This window comes from Bombus pascuorum, chromosome 13 (assembly GCF_905332965.1).
Source record: "Bombus pascuorum chromosome 13, iyBomPasc1.1, whole genome shotgun sequence".
NCBI lineage: Eukaryota > Metazoa > Arthropoda > Insecta > Hymenoptera > Apidae > Bombus > Bombus pascuorum.
Window position 1 is genome coordinate 9,767,174 of NC_083500.1, and position 19,933 is coordinate 9,787,106.

Consider the following 19,933-nt stretch of genomic DNA (forward strand, 5'->3'; position numbering starts at 1 on the left):
CTCAACATCTGCAATTTCTCCTTCACCTAGCACAAAAAAAAACTGAAATGATAATTTGTAAAGAACATAAGATTGTTTATTGGATATCAAGTTTTACAAATATTATCACACACTTGTTATGAATGTTTCATTAGAGATGGCTGCCTTATATGTATTGTACAAATATAATAATTATATTTTATAATGGCTATATGTATATGTATATAAATACTTAATTATTTTATAAAGTAGCGGTGTTCTATCTATATACATACATCAGTGGCCTGTAGCTTCTTTTTTAGTCTCCGATTACCGCCGAACTTTCATACTAATCCTAACAAATTCATAAGACACTGATCGAAGAGAAGAATAATGAACGACAATGAATAGAATGACATGTAATGATAATGACAATGATAGCAATGATTACAACGATATATCAATGGAAATGATTAAAACCAACCAGCCTCTAGCATCTTGCAATATTCATTTATCCTCAATATCTTCAGTATACATAAAAATCAATAAATAATAATTTTACATAGATAAATATATATTTTATATATATCTACTATACTTTTGTGGTAAAATATTTCTGCAGGCCTTTTTATAGGCCCGTTCCTTTCTTTTTAATTACAAAGAGCTAAATCGCCCTTTGAATCACGCAATAGTTACAAATTTTATATATATATTTAATATACAAGCGGTTCTTTTCTTATCGGTATAGCTCACATGTACTCACACAGTTCCATTGTGCCAATCTTAAAACATTTATAAAATATTTCCGATTTCGACATAAACGAAAAACATTCGAAAATTACTTAGAATTATTTTTGCTCTATTAAGCGTACAGCCACTTTGTTCGTAATATTTTCTCTATCCAAGAAATCTGTAATATTCGAGACAGGAGATGAGAATGAATCGAAATCGTGCATTGTAGCGAATACATATATCTTAATACTAGTTTGAATAACTCTCTAATCAGAGCTAAGCCGACGATAAAAGAAGTTCGCTTCGCGTTGCTCAAGATGAATGGTATACTTCCCGTCTAGCAGCAAATATTCGAGTAATATGTAATACTCTGGACGAGCCGATCATTTCTTTCGTATAATTCACGACTGGCATTGCATCACAAACAATAGAGTATCACATATTGCTTTGTACTATTTTCCATATTAGGCTTTGCCGCAACGGGAGTCTTGGTGCATTGTCCTTTACGCGTTGGACTTTTGTACAATTATATTCAAAGTTAAGAAAATACAAAAGTGCTTAAAAAGGTGGTATAGTACGGAATACTACATGAGAAATTACCTGATCGCATTTCTTCTTATATGTCTCAAGTTAGAATCATTACTTTTATCCTGCATCTCCCAAGGTCTCTCCTTTATTAATACTAAAGAGACCTGCGTATATACCGCAATAAAACATTGTAAAAAATTTATTACGTAGCAGATTCCTAGCACTGGAAGGAAATATGTATTAACTATGTGTCTCGACGGATATGGTCAAAGAACTGTCGCTTTAATATCCTATGTGACAATCTGTCAGTCGTCATCGTTTCGAATATGACAGAGAAATTCGATTGTTTTCATTTCTTGCAAAGTACCTGCACTATTGCAAGTCATTAATAGCTGTGCTATTGAAATCTATTCAAACGAAATAACATATAGTACTTACAAATAACAATTTCTAAATATTGAGTAAAAAATAGTTTGCAAAAACGACTCTAAAATTTAATTTAATTCTATTAATTAGACCGACTTACGTACCTTAACTGGACGTTAGAAACATAATGCTTATTTAAAAGTTAAACGAACTATCGAAATTTTAAATATATAAACACTATCGATACCATCAATATCTCGCTGAAAACGTATCGTGTAATCGATACATGAGATTCTTACGACAAGACGCGCGATATTCAAATTCTTAATTCTCGTATGCTATACAGCTTATTATAATACCCATACTCGATGTTCACTTGTAACCCTAAAATAATTTCTCAATGAGATCGTAATACTACATTGTTGCTTTAAAAGTATACGCGTACGTTCTTCCGTAAATAGGAACAGAGTTCCTTATTAAGCTGCCAAAGCCACTGAGTATAGGTCAACTTAATACAAAAATGTTTTAAGGCCATTACACAGTGTTCAAAAACGTTGAGATTTTGTATAAATGAGAAGTATTTCAGCCTGTTATATATAATTCGTCAAATTACAGGCAACATTTAATACATTTTATAAATAATATAAAATTGGTGAAACTTCTTGATGACTTATTGTGTTTTAATTGACTAATACTAAAATAACTAACTTGAAAGTACCATACCGTATAAAACCTATTATCGAACATTGATAAAATGTTATGAAAAACATTCTGACGGATAAAAAAATAGAACATATATTCCTACTGTCCGCCTTATGTGTAATGAACCATTAATTGTTCGATTAAGAGACTCACGTGATCTAGCCATCCTAAGCGTAAGTATGGCAGTCGATATTACTGATATATAAAATGTACTCTCTCTTATGGGTATAAGTTACAAAATCATGGCAAAGAGCGCGTGAGTTTTTGGATGCAATACGAATTCCTTTGTTTTTCGCTTTTTTAGGCAAGATCGTTACTTTTTTTATGGTGCATATAAGAGATAATCGCGAAATTACCCATCACTTTCTCACGTATAAAAATTGAAAAAACATTCAAACCGTTTCTCTTCGCTGTGAATTCATTGAATTATTAATTTAACATAATTTATTCGTGTTGAAAGATCATCGATAAGAATCGAACTTACCATTTCCTTCCATTTAGATTGACTTGTACACACCGTATGCACAAAAATACACCGTTAGAAGTCCGTAATAAAATGTTCAATTCTTTCATCAACACTTTCAAACCATACTACTCAACGTTCTTGCAAAATACAAATTCGCTACAAGAATGTGGCAGTGTCAGAATACATTGGCAAGTATACTTTGCATTTTATCGTAAAAAGCAACGTTAGTACCAGAGGAAAAAGCAAATTGACTAGGAAAGAACTCGTTCTAGTCCAATATCACTGGGATTATATGTTTCAAATGAATTGTTCGAAAAGTTCGATATCGAGGCCGTTCATCGGTCATCGATTATTCACTGCCAATTATGTTCTTTTTTTTTTTTTTTTTTTTTTTGCGTATAGACTTCGTCAAGAGTTTCGACGTGTAACATAATTGTTACATCTATTTCTCAGGTACTAACATTGAGAATGTATCATTGCAGTCTATTGAATTGAGATGGCACAAGGTTTAGGAACCTCTTCTAGCACTCAAATTCAGATGCTGTTATGGCATTTAGGTCTTTCATAAGGCCTTCTAAATTAGCCATCTCTTGATTTAATTCTTCTGTACTGTAAGAAGGCTGCAAAAAATAAAAACAAATAGTTCAGCATCTTATCTCATGATCGAATGTAATAAAAGTAGTTAAAATTCCTTTATCTTTTCTTTATAACACTATGATATAAAATTAAAAAATTACCTTCAACCGTTCAACTTCTTCCGAAGTGTGCACCGGATTTGAAACTGAGGCTAATCGATTCTTTGCTAATTGTGTAGAACTTTGTGGTTTCTTGTATGGACTTCCAGACATTGTAGGTCTTACTGTTACTTGAGAAACTAAAGAACACAACAAAAAATATCATAATACACATGCAAGATGAGACAGGCTATAAAAACAATAAACAAGGGCTCACCACCGTGTTTTTGTTGGGCTGGTGTTGAAGGTGCAGACTGAGGTGGAGGTGCTGGCACGCTAAAACTTTTCAAAGGATGTCCCTGCATCCTTTTACTACCACTACCACCATCAACTCCACCACCTACACTTGATGGTTGATTATTATTGCTATAGTGTCCTGAAGCGTATTGAGTATTTCCACTATAGGACTGACCACTTGTACCATATGATAATTGCTTTAAATACAAATAATTTATATGAAACAGGATTCTTTATTTAAGTATTTATTATCAACTATATAAGAATCTTACTTGACTTTGCATTGGTTCATACGAAGTTGAAATATTACAAGAGTCTGGACTCGATTCCGGTGTTGGTTCTAAAGTAATGTGTGCTCGACTTAAACTGTATTGTGCTACAGTTCGAGGATAATTCTGTCTCACGGATGGCGTATCACTGCATGACGTATGAATTGTTGGCTGTGACATGCTTGTGTTTACGATCGGTGTGGCCGTCGCTATAGCTGTAACAAGTTTAGTACTTTGTCATACAGCTTAAAAGATTATGTTTCATTAATATTATTGTATACAAATCAATATTATATACTATAGTCACAAGACATTACATTTCCTCGCTTAATTTTAATATTACTTACGTTGATGTAAAGATGCACTGTCAACGGGAAGTGTAATGAGTTTAGGTTTATGGCTTCCTCGACTATGTTGTCTACTCAGGGTTGAGCACTTCTCATCAGTGTTACCTAATGTTGAGTGAGTAAACATAAACCGAATACAAAAATCAGGAAAATGATAAACAAAATAGAATTTTCTTTCTAAAAAATCTTAACCGAGGTTCTAATGACGAATAAAAAATCATTAAAACTACCTAATTATGTTAGAAATGGTATTAAATTTATTTGTATAACCATAATAAAATATATAGAGAGTTAAAAATTTAATGAAATGAATAAAATCTTGTAAGTATTGTGTTTGATGTGATGAAGTGTTTTGTTGAAAAATATTGTTTTCAAAAACTTACCCATGTAACTTGGTACGTAAGTACGTTTATCCAATGAACTAGAATTTCCATGCACATTCTCTTGATTATAATCCTGGTTATTTGACCTAGGTAAGGTATTACTAGCTACACCGCTAGTAGATGCCTCTCCATTTATTGAAGATTTCTCAAGAGCTTTCAATTCCATTTGATCATGATGAATCCACAAATCGGGCGGTTTAATGTTTGTTTTTTGATTTGTGTCTTTCATGTATCTACACATTACAGTTGTAATTTTTGTAAAAATAATGTTATACAAAACGTATTGTAAATATATATATATATATAATACATACCCTTTCTTCCTATCAGGCGAATCTGGATTGCGCTTGCAACATAAAACTACAATCACCACTGCTATACCAGTGGCAAGAACAACAGAACAAGCCACAATAATGTAGATGAATATATTCGAAAATCCACGTCCATCTGTAAATTAATTCCAATGTTTAGTAGTTGTAACAGTAACGGCGGTAATATTGATGATAGTGCAATCACAATGCAATATTTACATTACCTCTCATCACTCAATTTACACTTTAAAGTACATGCTATGCTAAAAACAAAAAACTAAAGAAGAATAATATCTTACCTCGATCATGCAATTCATCATAGACATCCATACCACTGCCTAGCATAGAAATAAAAAAATATAGTAATAAGACACCGACATAACACATACGATATGAAGAGATAAAAAGATATAGTAGTCACTATAAATAGCACTATATACGGAACACTGAACAAACTTTCGAAACTAAAAAGATCGTGTAATACGTGCATATAGACTTATAAGAATTAAATGCTTACTTTGAGGCGTCTTGAATGGAACAGTTGTAGAAAAAGGACCATATCCTTTTGAATTCCGTGCTTGGATCTTGAAGTAGTAGGTTGTACTTGGTTGGAGGCCCTTCACGATGCACTCAGTTTTATCTCCAACTACGGCTTCCAATAACCAATCACGATCCCATTTCGTATTATCAATCGAATAAAAAGTAATATATCCTGAAACAAATGTATGCATCATTATTATTATACACTTTACACTACTATTAAAAGTATTAATGAGTACCTGTAATTGGTCCATTTGGTTGTTTAGGAGGTTGCCAACGCACTAAAACTGAAGTTGGACGGTCTCCGATACTCTGAATCATCAAATCCCTGGGCGCGGAACTAGGTGCAGCTTCTTGAGTTTGATTCGTAACAACCATACTCCATAGTGATTCTCGTTTTCCCTAAATAATTACTAAGTTATTTAAATACCCTTATGTATAATTAGATATTCTTCGAAATAATAAATTATAAATACCTTAACAAGCTTGACTGCAAATTCATATATTGTATTGGGTTTTAAATCATTTATCATGCAATTAAGATCAGTTGCATTATGATATTTATAACGAGGGTTGCTGCTATGATGATGTGACGTATAACGTGCTACGTAATATCGATTATCCGTTACGAACTGTAATGTTATTATTTCTTTTTAATAAGGTTTCCTAATTTAGTATAGTATATTAATATAAACATTTACATACTTGAGTTTTTGGCAAGGTTGTATCAGTCCAGTATAGTACGACTGTAGTGTCAGACAGAACAGCTGCTTTAAGACCAACAGGCGGTAATAAAGGCACAGAAAATTCAGATACAGAACGTTCCGTAGTTCTCACGTTTGCATATGCTGGTTGACCATCGCCAGCATCATTCGTTGCTCTTAGTGATATAACATACTCAGTGATTGGTTCTAAATAAAAAAGAAAGATAATATAACATATCTAACACGTTTATGACTTCATGAAACTACAAATTTGACTATTCACCTAATTGGTCTATAGTAAAAGACCGTTCTTTTCCATCAAGAAGTCGAACTTCAACATCAGGGACTCCCTTTCCCCATCCAAGTTTATATCCCTTTACTTTAATACTTTGATCTTTCGGTGGATTCCAAAAAACTTGTATATAATCAGACATTACTTTTGCTGTAAATATATAAACAAAAAATATGTTTGACATGTATGAATTAAAGCTCACAGTAACATAAGTTTTAAGAGCTTACTAACTTCTTAAATTGCTGGGTGTATTTGGCACTCGGTTTTCATCAGATTCGGTTTCGTATGTTTCTATCTGTATCCATTCTGTCCAAGGTCCAGTTCCATTAACGTTTAAGGCACATATACGAACTTGATAAACAACATGTTTTTCAAGTCCAGTGAGTACTCGTGAACGTTGATTTCCTTCAGTTGTTATAGTTACGGGCTGTGAACCGCGATCGTAACGACGATAACGAATTTTATAACCAGTGACAATTCCATTTTGTCCTTCGAGTGGCGGTTCCCATCTTATTATAATGCTCTAAAAACAAAAATACCAAAAAGCTATACAATAATATTCGAAAATTGTTCAATGTTTTTATCTATGGAACTCTAAATGTAATACGCACTGTAGGACTAACTGGTTCTACTGTAACATTGTGTGGTGGTTGAGTAGGTTGTGCACTATAAGTCCGGACTACGATATCTCTACTAAACACGCCAGGACCGTTCTCGTTTACAGCCTGAACTTTAATACTATATTCCGTATAAGGCACGAGATCTACTAATTCGTGCATCGTACTAGTAGTTTCACGCGTTATGTCCTCATTGTCACCCTTTAAGTAAAATATTCAAAATTTAACATTTAATACATTATATTACGTAATTATTAACATCTTTTATTGAAACCGATATACCTCTACAAATGTAATTATGTATTTAGAAATTCTTCCATTGACTATTTGTGGCTTTTCCCAAGATAATGCAATGCTCACACTGCTTGTAGCATGTCCCTCTAAATTCAGCGGAGGTCCAGGAACATTGGCCTATTGCAATAATAAGTTTGTAATACTTCGGTCATGGAATAATACGTTTAATTTATTAGACAGACCTCAATATTAGAAATTATAGACAGACCTCAGTAAGTGTAGTAACTTGTAATATTTCACTGGACATTCCGGACACCCCTCTTTCATTCACGGCAACCACTCGAAATTGATACGTCATACTTGGTTGTAAACCCTGTATTACTGCCTCTAATTTTTGTTGCCTATGAGTAACTCGTTCTCTGTAAAATTTTACTATTGTATTGGAGACGCAACTAAACACGAACCATAAGTGCGTTTATCGAGGAACTAATCGTCACCTTTGAACACCTTCTTGTTTGTAATAAATATAGTAATTTAGAATCTCTCCATTTCTATTCTCGGGTTCTTGCCACCGTAAAGTTACGAATCTAGCAGTGACAATGACGTGACTTAAATTCCTTGGTGCTGACGGGACACTTCCTTCTATCGACTCCAAGCTGTCTGTGTCATCTACAAAATGGGATTTTGGGTCGTAAAGGGAATTAGGAAATTTAACAGATCCAGGCAGATCTGCAGGGTCATCAGAGGGACCAATGGAAAGTGGTGGATTGGGGGTAAATGCAGACATTGTGTGACCTAAAAGGGTACTTGGGTGCTGCCACGTTTTATTATACAATTGCCGATGCAATAGTAACTTCTTTTTAGGAACTGTCTTTGGGGTAGTTGATTTATGGGGATTTGCCTTTTCTGAATACATATGTTAGCATGCAACACAGTTAAAAAAGGAGGAAACACAAATGGAAAATAATTAAATTAAAATTTGTATAAAAAAATAGAAATTATATATAATATACGTTATGCTCTCAAATAAATAAATAAAAAATGTATAAACTAATAAATATATTAAATAAACGCAAAAGTAAATTTTACTACAAAAAAAATTTAGATTGTACATATAGGAAATTGAATATAGATAATTTCAATTGCAGAACTCACTAGGCTGATTAATTGTTAAACGTGCTGCAGCTTGTACACTTCCAGCAGAATTTGTTCCTATGCATTGGAAGATTCCAGCATCTATCGGTAGTAGGCCGTTAATTCTAAGATTATAACTAAAGAAGAAACATTTATTTCAATTTCTTGTACTCTATGAATTATTTTGATCCATTTTCAGTGATAGTTAGTAAACATACCCATTCACAATTTGCCAGTATGCGCTTAAGGTAATACGTTCTCCATTTTTGAGCCATGTAATTTTCGGTTCTGGCTTCCCATAAATTTCACATTCAAATTCTAAATCTTGATTTTCACTAGCTACCTTATCTTCTGGCTTTCTAATAAATCTTGGTGGAACTATATAGGTAATAAAACAATGATATAGCATCAAATAGTGTAAAATACAGGGTGCGCCGTTAGAATCCGGACAAAAGAAGTTTTGTGCAGAAAGTTGTTTATTTAAGTCAATACACAAAAACACATGAAAATGTTGTTATATCTCATTTAAAGGGTCCTTGCTGAGAACTTTTATTCTATGTAACCACCCTCTGCCTCTATGACCTGCTCTATTCTTGCTCTAAAGCGCGAGCACGCTGACTTCAACTGGTCGCGTTTAATTGTCGCGAATTCTGACTCGATAGCAGCTCGTAGGGAGTTGACGTTGGGGTGCCTGCATTTATTAGTTTGTCTCTCGATAACGCCCCACACGTAATAGTCCAATGGGTTTAGGTCGGGACTGTTAGGAGGCCAGAAATCTTTCGACCAAAACATGTCCACATTGTCAGAGAGCCAATTTTGAACAAGATGACTTGTGTGAGCAGGTGCGCCATCTTGTTGAAATAAATACGGCCTTCCAGAAGCCGTAATTTCCATCCACGGCTTTATTACTGTCTTCAGGACCTCCAAATAAACCTCCTTTGTGATTCTTTCGCCTTTTTGGAAGAAGTGCGGAGGCATGACGTCGCCCTCACTTGAGACAACGCTCAAAACGTGAACACTTGCTGGAAATTTGGTTTTGCCCACAACAAAATTAAATTACCGTCGATCTTGGGTAGCTAAAGAATTTTATAATTTCGACCGGCGTTCTCCCGGCGCGAAGACTTTCTATAATCGCCGCTCTTCTATCGTATTCCGGGTTTTGCTTAACGAGTTCTGTCATTTTGAGGTTATAGAAGACTTATTGACATATTTAACTAACTTCAGAGTCAATCAGCACAAACATCTGAATTCTAATATGGTGGGAACTACAAATTGAATTCTGTCCGAATTCTAACGGCGCACCCTGTAAAATGAACATGTGGAAATACTGATAGTGAAACTAGAATACCTTGTACAATTAAATCAGCAGCTGCATCTAATGTTTCAACTTCATTTTCTGCACGACATTGATAAGAACCATCATCTATTTCTTGAACATTACTGATCACAAGACTGGAAGCAGCAACTCTACTGTATCTAAACAATTAAAAAAGAAGCTTAAACATTTAACTTCTCCATCTTATGTACATCTTGACTGCATACCTAGATTGAAAAGATGTTAAATCAATGGCAACACCATCTTTCAACCAAAGTATACTTGGTTTTGGGTAGCCATTGGCAGCACATTCAAGTGTGACTGTTGATTCTTCAATAGTCATTTGTTGTAATGGCTTAGCAATAAAGACTGGTGGAGTACTTTCTTGATCTACAGTAGCAGGTAACAAATTAATATCTGCTAGTTTATAGAGATTATGTTTAAAGATTTACACTAACCAATATCACTTGTTAACAATCCTAATTGTGCTTTGTTACTAAGTCTATCTTGTCCATAACTACGAACATTACACCTGTATGATCCAATATCTTGTATATTAACATCATCAATTTCTAATGCACCTGATGGCAAAATTGTCATTCTATCATCAAGCAGCAATGGATGTTCATCTTTTAACCATTGTATAGTCAATGAACTGGAGGATGTGAGAAGTGTACAACTTAAATATGCAATTTGTCCTGGATAAACCATAGTATCTTGAGGTTCTCTTTCAAATCCTGGAAAACCTTTAAAACAACATTTTTTACATGATCTTGATTCACAATAACTTGAAAACCTTATATTGGTCCTAAATACTAACTTGCAATTTTAATTGTGGCAGTTCGAGAAACAATAGCTCCAACATCATCTACAGAAGCTAAACATTGATAGCTTCCAGTCAATTCCAGACTACTGCCATAAACACTATTTATATACAAAGATCCATTAGCTAATTGAGATCTATAAAAGGAAAAAGGCATGATAAAAGAAAACCTTCATCTAAGAACAAAGTAATATCGTTTTAGACCTTAATACCCTTACCGGTAACTATCTCCAATAAAATTAATCGGTTGTCCATCGTCAGTTCTCCACTGTATACTGGGTTTTCCAAAATCACTTTTTGCTTCACAATCTAATCTAGCAGGACTTCCCTGTTCAACCACTACATCTTGTGGCTCGATAGTAAAATACAATCCACCTGCATTAGCTGTTACGAGAAAATACTATTTTTAATTATAATTCTTAACAAATAAAATTAGGGATATAAATTTATTCTACCCCTTTCCTAAACTTTACCTAAATGCGCTACAAAAGATTTCTACAAAAATTGCTACAAAAATTTTGTAAAGCAAAGTTTTAATGAGCATCTATCTTACCAACTAACAGAGGGATAAAGGATAACATTATAGCCATAACATCATCAAGTCTCAATTGTGTTTGGTAAGTTATCTCATACGTGCGTAGGTGGATAAGTATCATAATGGTACATGTTGAAAAAATTATTAGAGGTTTAGGTATAAGAGGTGAGATACGAGTGTGTTGTAAAGTAACTGAAGAGAAGAGTGGGGATGAAGGGTCGGCAACCCTACGCAAGCACCCTTTAGCCCTTTAACGAGACACCCGAGCCGAGTGCCTAAATTCTTCTTTTTTTCCTTTCTTTTCTTTCTTTTGTGGGGCTTTGCGATCGCCCGATACCACGTATAGAACGACGACGCAGGCCGATTCAACATCTTTTCTGAATAATTCTTTGTCAGAACAAAGAAATAAGAAAAATCTGAAGGAGCCATTTTATGGGACGCGATGCGAATGATTTCCAGTGAATGCCTAGACCCTATTGTTTAATTCCATGCAATCGATATGCTTACGGATTATTCCTTTTTACAGAACAAATAACAACGAACAAAAAGAATTTCTGAATATCTCTTTATGAAGTTAAGAACGTGTAAATTCGTTGGCAGTTTATCGCGGCGTTCCAATTATTTAAAATATTGTTTAACAATGAGATATTTCGTATTAAATGGTTTTGTTTCTTTATCTACATTCACGCAGCAGACCTTAAAGATCGACACGGCCGAAGAATTCTAGCCAGCTCGTTAGAGTTCTCTCAAGAAATTCTTAAGGATCTTCTCTTTAAAAGAGTCGCATTATACGCAGATAATTGCGAAAATTTTCTCCGACCAATGATCTTTCGGTACAGGTAACTCATCTCTGAACTTTCTTATCAAGGAAAAGCCGTTGAAAAAATATTAAGAAGCTCTATGAATGAAAATGTTACAAAACCCTTGTAGGCATATTGAAATAATTTTACTTAATACGCCGTTAATGTAATATTACTTCTTTTTCATAATTCCAAGTATGGTCAGGTATCAATAACCCTAAGAAAAAATTCCTTATATTTATTCAAATTAATAATAGTTAGTGGTACAAAGCTAGATATTCGAAAGCGATCTTTCAATTCTTTTGGTTGTCCTAATGGTAGAAAGTAGCGAATTTTTATGTCAGAATTTCTGTAAATTATCAACAACGGATCTGATAATAACAGAGACTAAAAATAATAGTAATTCTCAAAATTTCATGAAAAATATCGAAAAGGTTTTTATCTATAATGGTTATTCATAATCAAAATCATTTAAACTAAGATATGAATTCTTATACCATAACTTTTTTCATTATGATGGTTACGATCCCTAGTTAATAGTACACAAAATTGTCAAATATTTCTAATAGTGATCATAATTCCGTATTTGGTAACATAACAAATATCAACATTACACAATTACTTAAAAAATATTTAAAAAACAATGAGTAATCGTATCAATTTTAATAATAACTAGTTCAATCGATACTTCGATAAAATTGAGAAGCACTGTCGGTTATTGGGTTACAGTTTCACGCTCACGGTGGTCTGTCACCTTCCTGTGCAACCTTCGCGGAGGAACAAACACGTCTTCAGCGATCGACAGAAGTAATTTATATCTCTTTCATATTAAACTTTTTTCTTCGTTCAAATTCTATTCGTCGTTTTTTCAATATCATGTGTCTAATGATAATTTCAATTTTTACCACCATGCTAATGCAGCAAACTTCGTGTAGTCAAAAAAAACCTATGAAATAGTATGGATTATTTCGTTGAATTGATCGGATCAGTGCTTGCGGTTTTCGAACATAGCTCTTGAACTTTTGATATTTTTACGCTTCAAGATTAATCCCATTAATTCATAAGTGGTATCATTAGGTTATTGGGGACCGTAACAATTATAGGTTAGATTACTACTTACTTTTGGAATTTTTAATTTAATTTGATTATATTATTCTAATCATGAAAAATGTCAAATACAAAGTAAAACGAAATACTATGAATTTTAATGATTTACCATAAATTATGGTTATCTATAACTTAACGATACTGCTTGAAGATTAATCATTGCGAAAGTGTAAAGGTGGATGCTGAAAAGAGAAGTGTCATGAAATATAACATATTATATATGAATCAATTTATTTAAAATCATAGGTTACAAAAATACTAAAATTATTTTGCACAAAGTAATTATTATTCAAATATTTCGATTTTCGAACTTTTGATATTTTTGTATCTCTAGATTAATCCCATTAATCCCTATTGCGAAAGTGTAAAAGTGGATGCTTCAAAGGGAATAAGAAAAACGGAAGAAGAGAAAGGAAGGAACGTGCGAAATTTGGCGCCCGATAGCGCCACGACGGTGCATTCTCAAGGAAAATAAACCGTTCGCCGTCTGACTATTTGATTTATGAGCGCGGGCGACAACCTACCGCACGGCATACCGAAATAGATCAAGAGGAAAACCATTGCAATGCATACGCGAGGTAAATCTGTCGCGGGAACAACCACTGCACCTTATTTTCTATCAGACATCAGTTTATACATCTTGTTTAGTAGCATAACGGGAGCGAAAGAAATACTAAGAATCACACAGAAGAAGAGAGAAAGAAAGGAAACGAGAATATCACGTACAATCTTACAAGTCTTGATGTTATCTCGAACAAGTTAGATGTATCGGATAATTTCCTGAAAATAAGGTTCACGTCATCGACGTAAGGATTAATTCGCATCGCCAACCATTTTATTGAGTTTCATAGAACAATTATGACTGCGGTAGAATAACTTGAGAATGGTACTTTCCCCCTATATCCATAACCATACTGTATCTTTTAATTTAATTACCTGGTAAGAAATAATTTAACCTCGTTCTTTTTCTTGTCTTTTTTTCGATTCACAAATGCTTGAACGCATTCGTCACCTCTCATGAATTTCCGCGCGTCAATAAATCTCCTGAATTTTTTCACAGCGCGGATTAATTTGCGGAGCGAGTTCGTACGTCTGTAGAAGTTGGCAAGGGAAGGAGGGAGAATGTTGAAAAACGCGGTAAAAGTACTCGACATGTGACGAACAGACCGTGAAGGAAGGCAAGGTACATATACATCGCGTTACGACAAATCTACACAGTGACTCATAAATACTGATGAATCGGAAACGATGGGGAGAAAGATGTTGCGACCCTCCTACAGGGAAATCAATTAATCGTTTACAAAGTCGGGGTTGTCGGGTGACGTTAAGACGTATGGATAAGCCACGGGAATCTAAGATTGATTTTTGCGATTGATACATTTATACCTCGAACCGGATTCTTCCATCTTTCTCTCTCCTATCTTCTTTGTACCGTGACTGTTACTTCCGTTCAAGGTGCTGTTCCACGAAACGTCAAAGAAGAATGAGAATCAAGGAAGCAACGTACTGCCTTGAAAGGATAACACACTCACATGCATATCTATACCTTAGTATAGCGGTAATAGAATTGCTACCGTATTACACGTGTGAACGAGTGTAATTTCTTTTCAAATCAAATAATCGAAACGAAGTAAATGATTAAAATTAATTAAGAATTCTTTATCAAGATGAAAAAAAATATCTTAGGTAAATCACCCCATATATCAATATGCACGCACATACATCGCGTGGGCGCTGACCATTAAGGTGTCGTTACGACATCAGTCGCAGAATACACACGTTTGTAAATACCATTTTACATGGATTACATTTGAACGCCTGTATATTGTACGATCCATTCCGTATTTGGGCTACCAGCGTTAGAGTGGATCTTTGTACACTGGACATACATCATGAACAAGTCCTTATATGCGCACATTGTATAAGAGAAAATGGAAAAACACAAGGGAAGATTTCCAATCCTTTTTTCACATTGGATCAATTAATATAGAGTTTCAGTTCATCGAACCGAAACTCGAGGGTTCACAACGCTAGTAAACTTCTGTTTGCATTGATCCATAATTGTTCTGCAGTTTACTGCACATCAGTATAATCGTATCTCGGGCAAAGTTAACTGGTTTATTTGAGGAACGCACCCTTTTAAGACCCCTTTCAGTGTTTGTATACTTCTCCACCATGACGAGCCGGAAATGGATCTTTATATCTAACTAGACGAACGTATGTAATGATCAAAGCAAACAAAAAGAATAATAAGGGGGATAATTCTGGCCATATTTTTATCATACGGTGCGATGGTAAAAAGAATAGGTCGTTTAATTTTTTGCGTGGGTAGGTCTGCTGAGATAGATTAACATAGCGACGCTGAATGTTTAGCACATGCATTTCCTATCACGATAAAATCGTAAGGAGAGGCCTGCCGCATTGTTGGAATACTCCGCTGAAATGTTTAAACACAAATACTTCCAGCGGTGTAACCTCTTTAATGAATCTGTAATATAGAAGTCCGAAACTTTTATTTTCGCTTGTAGCGTACTATGCGGTAGAACAACGATCTCTAGCTTTGGCTTAAATTTCTTCCAATTCATTGTTACTTTTATCAAGGGACCTATACAGTTCTCGTTATTACGACAAGGGATGTGTCTCCATCCAGATCGCTGCAATCGGAAATACACCCCGAATCACCCCCTTATACTACCATCCTTCTCTACATCAATAATAGCCACCCGAAATCCAGTGCTTCTCAACTTTATCTTTTAAAACACTTACAAAATAAGCATTAATCGTTAGAAATACTTGCTCACATACGCACGATGATATCGTTCATACATTCGTTCGTCTTGATCGACATATAAAGTCTCGACTCTTAAATGGCTCGTTATTTAATTCGAACTTGCGCAGTGATAAATGATTTAATTAAACAACTACTTACATAATAATTCTACTTGATGAAAGTATGTTGCGCATAACAAAAACATAAACGATCCCTGTTTTGCAATTTGTAACGTTCTTTATATGCGCGTCTATGTGTGTATACGTAGGTAGATTTATAAGATTTAACAATCGGATTCTAAATGTATATTAATATCTAGAATTCATAATTTTGTTACTCGTTTGACTAAAAAATTATATCAGTACCTTGCAGCTTGAAGTCTAGGCTATAAGTTTCAAGCATTTTCAAAGACATAATCTCTAATATTAAGAGATTAGCAAACAGAAAATCGCAGAATGGTTTCGTAAATATTTGCTTACTACTAGATTAGACGGGATGCAAACAGTGGTAACTGTAAAACGATACGCAATGATGTTTCCCCGTTTCCATGCTCATCGATAAAACATCAGATAAGATATAATAAAATCACTTTGCACTTTTAGCTATAGAAATAAATGAAAAAGTGTTTTCATAATATATCTGGTAGTGACAACCTTATCCTCCACGGACAACTACATTTTCCCTTTCATACGTGTGAGTGTGCCAGTGATTTAAATCAATTTCTAATAATAAGATATCTTAATGAAATTCACGATAAATACATTATTCTAGGTAAAAATAATATAAATTAACATATCTTCATACCAAGAACAAGTTAGACTTACCCAATACGATGAATGTCAACAAAGCCAACGGGATAGGAAGAATACGCGGCTCCATTGGGCCAGCGGGTGTCACAGACTCCGACGCGTACAAAAACCCAGTGTAGTATTTTCACACGATTGCTGCACGAGCATACAATGTCCTGTCGAGCGAATACATGCCAATTTTTTTGACTCACCGTCGCGCATCAAACGACAGATTGAGTCTAGCATCCACAAACCTCATTTTTCCACAACACTATCGCAAATCCAACGGCAGAACATGGCTAAAAGACAACTACACACCTCCTCATTGTCTCGAGTCTACCGACGTTCTGATTAGCGCCGCCATTTCGTGGGCATCTCGCGATTACAGCGGCATCATTGAGATTTTACTGAATTAACAGGTGGTTTAAACAATCCTAAAAACCAACTATGTTTTTTTATTATTTCTAAGGATGGAAAATCTATACGTCTGTCTCTCTGTGGAGATGATTTTTAAATGTAATTTTAGTTCTTCCAAAACATTCATCGTTATTACATATTATATATCTCATTTATAATTTCTTATTTGTCACGTAAATGAAATATTAAGTAATACGAAAAATATTGTATACACTTATTTTGTATTATAATTGTGTTACAAAAATGATATTGCTGCGTGATTTTACAATTGTTTACAATAAACTATTAATATATCTCCATTTAATTCTTATGCGAAACACACATGTGAGGAGATCTAAGGATTATAAAATTCGATTGTGTGTATCTAGAGATGACCATGTTTATGGTGGCGGTATCAAGCGTCTTTCTGATTTGAGGTTATGTTTCTGTTGTATTTAAAAGAAATACGTAAATAAACGTTCATGTAGTCGTCAAATGCATGTATTTTTGCAATTTCATTGAGTTATTTTTGTAAGGAAGTTACGGTGAGTTATAAGATTAAGAGAGAGATAGAAATTTATTTGTAATTCACGAATTTGTTAGTATTATATTTGTTCCACTCCAATTTGTCTATAGTAAACTTATTATTTATATTATTTTTATAAAAAACTACATTTAAGGCTAGTTTTTTCTAACGATATAAACTTAAATGTTATTAAGGGAAGATTTTTCAATTGAAACAATCTAATTCTTATCATAGATATTTTAAAATCAACAAAATGTCAGGTGGCATGCTTTATGGAGGAGATGAAATTGGAGCCTTAGTATTTGACTTGGGTCATCATTCTTTAAGAGTTGGTTATGCTCAAGAAGACACCCCTAAAGCTGAAATTCCAGCAGTTATAGGTATAGGAGAAGATGGCAATTGTACAGCAACAAAAACAGAACCAATGGATATTGATGATAAAAAGCCAGACAACAATATTACACAATCTGGGACCAAGTATTATATTGATACTACTATACTTCATGTTCCAAGAAAGAATATGGAAGTCGTAAGTTACATGAAGGATGGGATGATTGAGGATTGGGATCATTTTGAGAAGGTAATATAGAAATATAATATTCTGCAGTAAATTTCATTTTCATGTGTATAGAATATAGATATATCTGAGTATGTGTTTTAATAGGTTTTAGATTATACCTATTCCAAAGTAATTCAGTCAGATGCAGAATATCATCCAGTACTGTTTTCTGAATCTCCCTGGAATGTACGCAGTAAAAGAGAAAAACTAACTGAACTAATGTTTGAGAAGTATAATGTACCAGCCTATTTCCTTGTCAAAAATGCAGTTCTTGCTGCTTTTGCGAATGGTAGAGCAACTGGTATTGTAGTTGACAGTGGTGCAACACACACTTCTGCTGTACCAGTTCAAGACGGTTTTGTATTAACACAGGCAATAGTTAAATCTCCACTTGGAGGAGATTATATAAGTATGCAATGCAGACAATTTCTTCAGGTATAAATATAATTGTAAATATTCTTTTATGATAGTGTAGAAGATGGATAACTGTATTTTCAAAATAATAACAGGATAATGACATTGACTTGTCCCCTTCTTACATGGTGGGTAGCAAAGAAGTTGTTAAAGATCATGAAAAACCAAGATGGGTAAAAAAGAAGGGATTACCTGAAGTTACTAAATCTTGGCATAATTATATGGTAAAAAAACTTATACAGGACTTCCAAGCTACAGTGTTGCAAGTATCAGAAACCCCATATGATGAAAAAATTGTTTCCACAATTCCTGCAGTTCAATATGAATTTCCGGCTGGATATCATCAGGTAAAAATTAAGTAATATATAATTATCAAAAAAATTGAATAGTTAGATATTTAATAAAACAATAAAATAAAATTTCAAGGATTTTGGAAGCGAAAGATTTCGTATACCAGAAGCACTTTTTGACCCCAGTATGGTACAAATGCGTGGTGGTATGGTTGGTAATACTATGTTAGGAGTAGGTCATATTGTTACAACTAGTGTAGGCATGTGTGATGTTGATGTAAGACCAGCACTTTATGGTAGTGTTGTTGTGACTGGTGGCAATTCGTTCATTCAGGTATATATTAATAAAAAATGTTAATTTCATATCAAAAATTTTTCATAATTTTTAACATTCATATAATATCATACAGGGCTTTCCGGAACGTTTAAACCGAGATCTTTCTATGAGAATTCCATCTAGTATGAGGTTGAAACTAATTAGTGTAAATGGATGTGCTGAACGGCGATTCGGAGCTTGGATCGGTGGATCAATTTTGGCTTCAATTGGAACTTTCCAACAAATGTGGATATCGAGCCAAGAATATGAAGAAAGCGGCAAAAGCCAAGTAGAACGAAAATGTCCTTAAATAGAAACTTGTACAAATATGTTTCTGATAAATGTGTTAAGTAAACAACTATAAATTGATACATCTGATAGAATTAAGTCTGATATGCAATCATGAAAGATTTGAATGTTTTTTATAATATTCATTTAAATGTGTTCTAAATATTGTTCTAAAACATGAGTAAATATATTTTACTTGTGTGTATTACTGAAATCTGTAAAATATGCAGTCAGACATAAAAATTTTATTTATTATTAATGCACCACATAGACGCAATAAAATTTTACAAAAAATGGTGTATAAAGAGTTGTACTAAGATTTTTATAAAAACTTACAGTAAAAGGCTGTGTCTTTGAAATCTTCATGATTACTGTTGTTCCTTCACATATATTTCCTCTTGAAATTAACTTTAATTCTAGGGACAATTTTCCCTCATAGAATACTACAGTAA

General features: G+C 33.9%; 2 protein-coding genes across 7 annotated transcripts; one reads left to right on the forward strand and one right to left on the reverse strand.

Moving 5' to 3' along the window:
- Positions 1 to 54: 54 nt before the first annotated feature.
- Positions 55 to 17,059, reverse strand: LOC132913807 (neogenin). Of its 6 annotated transcripts, none has more exons than XM_060972375.1 (27): positions 16,947 to 17,059; positions 16,729 to 16,848; positions 10,911 to 11,076; positions 10,690 to 10,829; positions 10,328 to 10,615; positions 10,097 to 10,259; positions 9,903 to 10,030; positions 8,773 to 8,932; positions 8,576 to 8,691; positions 7,918 to 8,326; positions 7,689 to 7,839; positions 7,469 to 7,597; positions 7,181 to 7,387; positions 6,801 to 7,092; positions 6,561 to 6,719; positions 6,279 to 6,484; positions 6,050 to 6,205; positions 5,813 to 5,975; positions 5,551 to 5,745; positions 5,333 to 5,371; positions 5,037 to 5,169; positions 4,723 to 4,955; positions 4,340 to 4,444; positions 3,996 to 4,207; positions 3,704 to 3,920; positions 3,490 to 3,626; positions 55 to 3,372 (listed from the first exon to the last, which is right to left on the reverse strand). In XM_060972375.1, the coding sequence occupies exons 2-27, from the start codon at positions 16,781 to 16,783 to the stop codon at positions 3,274 to 3,276; spliced, it is 4,458 nt and encodes a 1,485-aa protein (XP_060828358.1). In that variant the 5' UTR covers positions 16,784 to 16,848; positions 16,947 to 17,059; the 3' UTR covers positions 55 to 3,273. The 6 variants fall into 6 exon arrangements, with proteins under 6 accessions (XP_060828358.1, XP_060828357.1, XP_060828361.1 ...); XM_060972374.1 differs by having other exon boundaries at positions 16,729 to 16,868; positions 16,947 to 17,044; XM_060972378.1 differs by lacking the exon at positions 16,947 to 17,059 and having other exon boundaries at positions 7,918 to 8,089; positions 16,729 to 16,940.
- A 418-nt stretch (positions 17,060 to 17,477) lies between these two features.
- Positions 17,478 to 19,840, forward strand: LOC132913830 (actin-like protein 6B). Its single transcript, XM_060972447.1, has 6 exons — positions 17,478 to 17,633; positions 17,849 to 18,194; positions 18,279 to 18,608; positions 18,683 to 18,934; positions 19,014 to 19,211; positions 19,288 to 19,840. The coding sequence occupies exons 2-6, from the start codon at positions 17,868 to 17,870 to the stop codon at positions 19,501 to 19,503; spliced, it is 1,323 nt and encodes a 440-aa protein (XP_060828430.1). The 5' UTR covers positions 17,478 to 17,633; positions 17,849 to 17,867; the 3' UTR covers positions 19,504 to 19,840.
- Positions 19,841 to 19,933: the final 93 nt, after the last annotated feature.